The 8,176-nt window shown below is 34.6% G+C and overlaps 1 protein-coding gene across 1 annotated transcript; it reads left to right on the plus strand.

Annotated features, from left to right (window-relative positions):
* Positions 1-2,936: 2,936 nt before the first annotated feature.
* LOC111404981 (probable auxin efflux carrier component 1d) lies at positions 2,937-4,469 on the plus strand. The gene is made up of 5 exons (XM_023033699.1): positions 2,937-3,234; positions 3,319-3,404; positions 3,602-3,759; positions 3,872-3,948; positions 4,168-4,469. The coding sequence occupies exons 1-5, from the start codon at positions 3,023-3,025 to the stop codon at positions 4,232-4,234; spliced, it is 600 nt and encodes a 199-aa protein (XP_022889467.1). The 5' UTR covers positions 2,937-3,022; the 3' UTR covers positions 4,235-4,469.
* The last annotated feature ends 3,707 nt before the right edge of the window (positions 4,470-8,176 follow it).

Here is an 8,176-nt window from a genome sequence, read left to right on the forward strand (position 1 = left end):
CCCTATTTGCCCCCATTATTTCCTATTAAATTATAATTAATTTTTTTTCTCGTCTTATTAACTACATATTTTTCAATAAAATAATATTATACGTAAACTCAATTTTTTTTTCTTTTCAACCACACATTCTCCAAAAAATTATTATTTCTTAGATTATAATATGAAATAATTGTGCGAAACGGGCTCTAAGTATGTATTGAAACAAATTTCCCTATGGGAGCCATGTGTGGATCAGGGTGGCAATCGTCCCTGAAAATTTATTTAAATCTTTTTCGATTTATACTTGATTTACATATTATGTTTCTGGATTAAAGTTTATATTTTAATCTAAATAAAAATTTAGTAATTAGTTTTAATCATATATTTCATAAGACTCACAATTTTTTAATTAAATTATATAAACTTTTATTAATATTTATTAAAAATTTAATTTTATTTCCCACCCAAAAAAAGGGGCTATATAAATATTTTGTTCCCCAACATTCTTTTTATTTTTCGTTCCCTTACACAAAAATTTGGCTCCGGTAACATGTTTATGTTGAATTTATTTGTAATTATGCTAAGAATCGAGAATCACAAAATAATAATTCTTAAATTGAATTCATATCTGCGGAAGCCATTGTTGATATGAATAATAGTTGTAATTGTAATAGCAGTCAGATATTCCCCTCCTTACTCCTCACAAAGTATTAGCTATCAATGGGGCAAGTTAAAAATAATAATGGAAAGGAAAGAGGACCTAACCTTTATATAGGAAATAATTGAGCCGTCCCATTACGGCTAGAATTCTAATTAGAGTTTATTTTCAGTCCACATACTTAAAATTACCACATCATATTGATTACAACCCGTAAGGTGTAAAAGGCCCAATTACTCACTTAATAAATTTGGCCCAAACACAAATATCATTATGAGCTATACATCTAACCTGTAAAATTTGCAATCGAATGTGAAGCCTACATATGGAATTATTCCAACATTCTTCCACTTGGGCAAACACTTGATTGCTATAACAAAGTTTTAACACCCGAATCAGGCTACATAGGTAGCCACAAAAGTATAGCTCCAATGATGACACCTTAAGTAACATGATTCGGTCCAACAAGAATATTAACACCAAACATGGAAGTCATTACACCAATTAAGCGATGTAAGACCGTTTCACAGCTACAAATATCAACATCCTTATCGACATAGATCCCCATCCTCCAATCAATGTGGTAGTATGTGGTATGAACTTAGCACCAAATGTGATAAAAAGACTGTGCTAATTCATATCGGTCTTCATAATGCTTCGGATCAAAATGAAGCCGCTTGTCTTTAAAAGAGACTCATCTTATGCTTTATATGTCATATCTCGAGATCACAATAATATTATAATCAAAAGATATAAGCCAAATGCATGCTCAATATAGTTCATGAATAGGGAAAAAATATTTTATTATCAGAATGGATTGTACCCGAAAACATATGGGTTACCTACGTACCCCGCAAAGGGATCAAACCCAAAACGTAATTCTTTACATAAATAACTCCCACTAACCAAAAATATCAAATATTTCCACAATGCCCATATTAGCAACATATGTCTTAAAGACTTTTGGAGCGAGTCCCTTAGTCAAGGGATATGCAATCATTACCTCTGTATTAATATACTCTATTTTTGTCTGTCCTTCTTTGACTCTGTCTCTAACAACCAAATATTTGATATCAATATATTTTGACCCACCAGAACTTTTATTATTCTTTGAAAAGAATACTGCTGCACTATTATCACAATAGGTGGTGATCGGTCTTGAGATGAAATCAACAACTTTCAAGTCAGAGATGAAATTTCTTAACTAAACGGTTTGGACTGTAGCCCCATAACATGCCACAAATTCAGCTTGCATAGTAGAAGATGCCACTAGAGTTTGTTTAGCACTTTTCCAAGAAATAGCACCACCACCTAATGTAAAAATATAACTTGAGGTTGATTTCAAATCATCTTGACATCCAGCAAAATCAGAATCTGAATATCCTACCACCTCAAGATGGTTTGTATGCTGGAATGTAAGCATATAACTTTCAATTTTCTTCAAATATCTCATAACTTTCTTAGTTGCTTTCCAATGCTCTTGTCCTAGATTAGACTGAAATCTGTTAAGGACACTAACTGCATAGGCTATACCCAGCCTAGTGCAAGCTTGAGCATACATTAAGCTCCCCACAACACTATCATATGACATCATCTTCATAGACTCCCTTTCTAGCTCATTCCTTAGACATTGAGTTTTGTTAAATTTATCTCCTTTTATGATAGGTACATCACCAGGTGCACAGTTCTGCATATTAAACCTTTCTAGAACACGTCGTATTTAAGCTTTTTGAGAAAGTCCCGATAAGCCACGATTTCTATCACAATTTATTTCAATGCCAAGTATATAGGAAGCTTCTCCAAGATCTTTAATTTCAAAATTAGCAAACAACATTTTCTTTATCTCATGAAGCAACCCTAAGTTACTGATAGCAAGCAGAATGTCATCAACATACAGTACAATAAAATTTCTCCCACTGATTTTGAGATAAATGCATTGATCAACAGTATTTTCAACAAAATCAAGAGAGGTCACAACCTCGTCAAATTTCAGATTCCACTGTTGAGATACTTGCTTGAGACCATATAAGGATTTATTTAACTTATATACTAAGTTTTCTTTTCCTTTCACAACAAAGCCTTCAGGTTGTTTCATATAAACCATTTCAGAAAAATCTCCATTCAAAAATATTGTCTTAACATCCATTTGATGAAGCTCCAAATTGTAGTGTGCCACAAGAGCCATGATAATTCGAAAAGAATTTTTTTTGTCTTCTACCTGGGAATGGAGTTGACTTTATTCATCACTCTTGTCATTGATAATATACTTCCATTATTTTAATTCTGTATTTTTATTACTGATGATTCGACGTGTTTGACATTTTAGACTATGATGATTTTGGGCGAGACGAGTTCAGTTTTGGGAACAAACAGGGACTAAATGGAATGAACCGGGAAGGACCAGTACTATCGAAGCTCGGATCAAGTTCGACAACCGAGCTTCGTCCGAAGCCTAGTGCAGAGACTAAGACAACAACCATGCCTCCAACTAGTGTGATGACTCGGCTCATATTGATTATGGTGTGGCGAAAGCTTATGAGGAATCCAAACACTTATTCCAGCCTCTTTGGCCTCACATGGTCTTTGGTCTCATTCAAGTAAATATTCTTGTATTTTGTGAAAAATCCATGTATGTAGCCCTTGATGTTGGAAATTTTGATCTATTGCTAAAATTGTTGCAGGTGGCATGTTGAGATGCCTGCAATTATCGCCAAATCTATATCTATTTTGTCTGATGCCGGTCTTGGAATGGCAATGTTCAGTCTTGGTATGATCTAATTGATGTCCCTCTTCAAAGATCATGTTCAGACTAGAGAGCATGTTCAACTATACTTAGAAAATACTTTTCTGAAGAAACTAGTTAGTACAAAAGTAACTTTTAAATTATGTTCGTCAATTAAGAAGCTTTAAAGTAACTTTTCTTCTGAAGTTTACTTCATCTCTTATTTTATCGTGGGATTGCAGGATTGTTTATGGCATTGCAGCCTAGGATGATTGCTTGCGGGAAATCAGTTGCTGCCTTCTCCATGGCTGTGCGATTTCTTACCGGACCGGCAGTTATGGCTGCTGCCTCAATTGCCATTGGACTTCGAGGCGATCTTTTGCACATTGCAATTGTGCAGGTAAATAAATTTCAAGAATTGACACAAAATTTTATACAATTTGACGTGTTAATTTCCAATTACTTTTGACCATTCGTGCTCGGCTGATTGATTTCAAGCTTCATATTTTCAGTCAGCACTTCCACAAGGAATCGTTCCTTTTGTCTTTGCAAAGGAATATAATGTTCATCCCGATATCTTGAGCACCGGGTTAGCTCCTATACATTTTGTTTTAGACTAAAGTTCTTTATTGAAATATTGTTACGAGCGTGTTGATGGAAGTGCCAATGTTGCACATGCCATTACGTGTATGCATTAAATATCACTCGTTATGAAGATATCGAATGATGGTAGTATGAGTCGTAAGTGAAGTTGCTCGTCTTTTTTATGTTTCTCATTTCATATTTTCGTGTATTATGGTTGTTGCAGGGTGATATTCGGGATGTTAATAGCTCTACCTATAACTTTGGTGTACTATATCTTGCTGGGACTTTGAAGTTGAAGCAGTAAAGTTGATGTGGCTGCTGCAGATTAAAGAAAGAACTAACCCTTTTGGCATGGCATTTTTTGGGCTTCTAACAAGACATAGAAAATCAAGCAGAAAATGGCGGGCAGGTGGAACATTGAAGAGACTCACTCTTGTAACAAGGCTGAGCTGATATATATAAAGAGAGAAGAATGCAAAATTATTAGTGGGAAAATTTTCTGTTGTCTTTTCTTCCTTCTTATGCCCTCTATTACTTCATTTCGTTCCTTTTCCTTGAAGAAAATGATGCTTATTCTTGTTATGACAAAATAAATATAGCAATTGAGAACAAAGAGGAAGAAGGTGAATATGAAATCTGCAAAGGCTTGAACACGAAGAATGTATTGTTGTCCTCAAACAATATTTGTCTCCTTTTAAGGATTTATCGGCAAATAGTTTGTAGAATTAAACAAGATTTAATGAAAAAAACATCAATAGCAAAAATGTTTCTTTTAGTGAACGAGTGAAAAGAAAGTGTTTGATTATGTAAAGAAGCAACTTTTACAGAATTTTGGATGAACAAGGAATGATTTTTTCATATAATTTTCATTGCTGTTGTCTAGAACTTCGATAACCTATTTATAGGCCTTGATTAGTTCACACGAAGTGGTGCCAAAAAATGGGATGAAAGGCATGGTCAAAAATGGCCACAACGATAATATAATTTACACTACGGACCGCATAGTTATAACATTTGTGGTCACCAAATTCTCTGCTTGGTCTCATGCGACTGCAGTGTCCAATCTATGGGGAAGTGACTATTTATGCTAATCCATTAGTTCTAACTCGAAGTTTGCTCTTAACTGTTTCAAAGTTAGCTGCTTGACACAAGTACACGATAGTATAAAGATAATGATCGAAAAGTAGGTTATCGACAACTCATGAATGATTGTTTTTGTCCATGGCTATTTATAATCAAAAGGAATTTTGAAGGAGTCGATCCTTGTTCAAGCGCATCGTACAATTCCTTTCTTTTATTTTGGCCCTCTAGATGAAGTTTTCTTCCAATTTGGCCCTCTGATGATTTTTCAGAATTGGAATTCTCCCCCCGTCATTGATTTCTGGAGAATGAGTAATGAAATCTAGAGGAAAATAAATTGGAAATGCAAATGAAATTATGTGAGAGGAGAGACTGGATATTTTTGCGTGAAGAATTGGAGTGAAGAGTATGGGTATTTATAAGATTTTTATTATCCACATTTCTTAACCTTTTACTATTTTTTCATTTTCTTTTGTAGATAACCGATGGAAGTAAAAAATATAGCCGTTGGAAACAGTTTGACAGCTAGATTTTTTTAGAATTAGTCTGTGTACAATCCAGAATATTCACAGAGTGTGCCCGTGTGAGTAAAATATTACAAAAAAAATACCGATCCATTCCTTCTATTGTTTGTGTTTTGGAGGGATTATGTGTACGCACAGTACAACCCATTTTTTTTTATCCTCATGCAACAGTTGATATTTGTAAATTAGAGTGTAAATTCGACCCAAGTTTTATAGATTGCACCTAAAGAATACGTTTATTCCCCATTCCCTCTACACTATTTGAAAAAAAGTGGAATGATGAGGCAAAACCCCAACATTAATTTTGGTATATAAGATTGACAATTTAGGTTGTTTAGTCCATGTTTGGTGAGGATTAATATTATATTTTTAATTATTTTAATAAAAGTTGACAAAATGTGTGGTTGAAAAGTTGTAGGCTCATAAAATGTGTGATTAAAATTAATTATTGATTTTGACTTTAACTTTGATTTTAACTTAAATTAAAATTTTAAATTTAACCTAAGCAGGAAAATAATAATTGATTTTCTGATAAATTGAAGGTAAACTAGAGGGAATTTTACAGTGCCATCAGCCATGCTTGCTGCTGTGTTTTTATAGCTTTTGCTGGCCGTTGGTACAAAAATAAATAATGGTGTTGCTTGCAATTTCCAAATTCGGCTGTGCTTGACGGACAGTCGGCCTGTCCACTCAGGGGGGACATGTGTCCCGCCATTGGCTGGGAGTTTATACCGCCTGTCTAAACAATCCCGTTATAATGCTCGAATTTTTTTGATAGAAGGAATGATCGACTCTCACAATGACGGGACTTTTTATTTATGCGAGACTTCCAATATGTGAGAGAATCTCAACCATTCAAACAAACTAAGCAAAATTCCTATATTGATCCTTCCAAATTTGTATAAGTCAGGTATGTGGGCCCCAATTGGATCATGAGTGGGAACGTGGTAAGTACAACGTTAGATGAGAAAGACTAGGTTTTAGGCCTGTCGGTTCATTTATTGCTATCGCAGTGTTTACCAGTTTAATTTCCCTATACTCATAGCCACACCCTATTGATGCAAAAGCTTGGAGGAATTATTTTTATTATCCACATTTCTTAACTTTTTACTATTTTTTTCATTTTCTTTTGTAGATAACCGATGAAAGTAAAAAATATAGCCGTTGGAAACAGTTTGACAGCTAGATTTTTTTAGAATTAGTCTGTGTACAATCAAGAATATTCATAGAGTGGGTCCATGTGAGTAAAATATCACAAAAAAAATATCGATCCATTCCTTCTATTGTCTGTGTTTTGGAGGGATTTTGTGTACGCACAGTACAACCCATTTTTTTTTAATCCTCATGCAGCAGTTGATATTTGTAAATTAGAGTGTAAATTCGACCCGAGTTTTATAGATTGCACCTAAAGAATATGTTTATTCCCCATTCCCTCCACACTATTTGAAAAAAGTGGAATGATGAGGCAAAAACCCAACATTAATTTTGCTATATAAGATTGACAATTTAGGCTGTTTAGTCCATGTTTGGTGAGGATTAATATTATATTTTTAATTATTTTGATAAAAGTTGATAAAATGTTTGGTTGAAAAGTTATATGCTCATAAAATGTGTTATTAAAATTAATTATTGACTTTGACTTTGACATTGACATTAACTTTAACTTAAATTAAAATTTTAAATTTAACCTAAGCAGGAAAATAATATTTGATTTTCTGATAAATTGGAGGTAAACTAGAGGGAATTTTACAGTGCCATCAGCCATGCTTGCTGCTGTGTTTTTATAGCTTTTGCTGGCCGTTGGTACAAAAATAAATAATGGCGTTGCTTGCAATTTCCAAATTCGGCTGTGCTTGACGGACAGTTGGCCTGTCCACTCAGGGGGGACATGTGTCCCGCCATGGGCTGGGAGTTTATACCGTCTATCTAAATAATCCCGTTATAATGCTCGAATTTTTTTGATGAAAGGAACTCTCACAATGACGGAACTTTTTATTTATGGGAGAACTAAAATATATGAGAGAATGTCAACTATTCAAACAAACTAAGCAAAATTCCTATATTAATCCTTCCAAATTTGTATAAGTCAGGTATGTGGGCCCCAATTGGATCATGAGCGGAAACGTGGTAAATACAACGTTAGATGAGAAAGGCTAGGTTTTAGGCCTGTCGGCTCATTTATTGCTATCGCAGTGTTTACCAGTTTAATTTCCCTATACTCATAGCCACACCCTATTGATGCAAAAGCTTGGAGGAATGAGATCTGCTAGAGAAACAGGGCCACCTATCCGCCCGAGAAGAATTATTGGGGAGGAATTGAGAAGGGTCATTCTGCTCGGGGCCCCCATTGTTCGATGTCAGAGTCGGAAATGAAGCAAATGTGTCCCATAATCAATATGGGAATGAGTTCGTCGGTCTAAATGAAGTACCCATTCCAGAAAATATTGAAGATTATAATGTTCATGAAAGTAGTCATCAAATTAATTTGGATGACGTTGATGTTGAGGCTCTAATTGATTTGGAACAGGATGATGAACCTGTTATTGAAATTCCCGATGCAAGAGGGAAGAGAAAGGTAATGAAGCATGCTAAATGTTGGGATCATTTTAAATTGGTTCAAACTGGTCG

This window comes from Olea europaea, chromosome 11, assembly GCF_002742605.1.
Source record: "Olea europaea var. sylvestris chromosome 11, O_europaea_v1, whole genome shotgun sequence".
Taxonomy (NCBI): domain Eukaryota; kingdom Viridiplantae; phylum Streptophyta; class Magnoliopsida; order Lamiales; family Oleaceae; genus Olea; species Olea europaea.

Excerpts from the sequence above, each read along its gene's own strand:
- LOC111404981 (XM_023033699.1), top strand. The coding sequence starts at position 3,023 with ATGAACCGGGAAGGACCAGTACTATCGAAGCTCGGATCAAGTTCGACA. Across the intron at positions 3,405-3,601 it reads AATGGCAATGTTCAGTCTTG|GATTGTTTATGGCATTGCAG; the intron begins GTATGATCTAAT and ends GTGGGATTGCAG. Across the intron at positions 3,760-3,871 it reads TGCACATTGCAATTGTGCAG|TCAGCACTTCCACAAGGAAT; the intron begins GTAAATAAATTT and ends TCATATTTTCAG.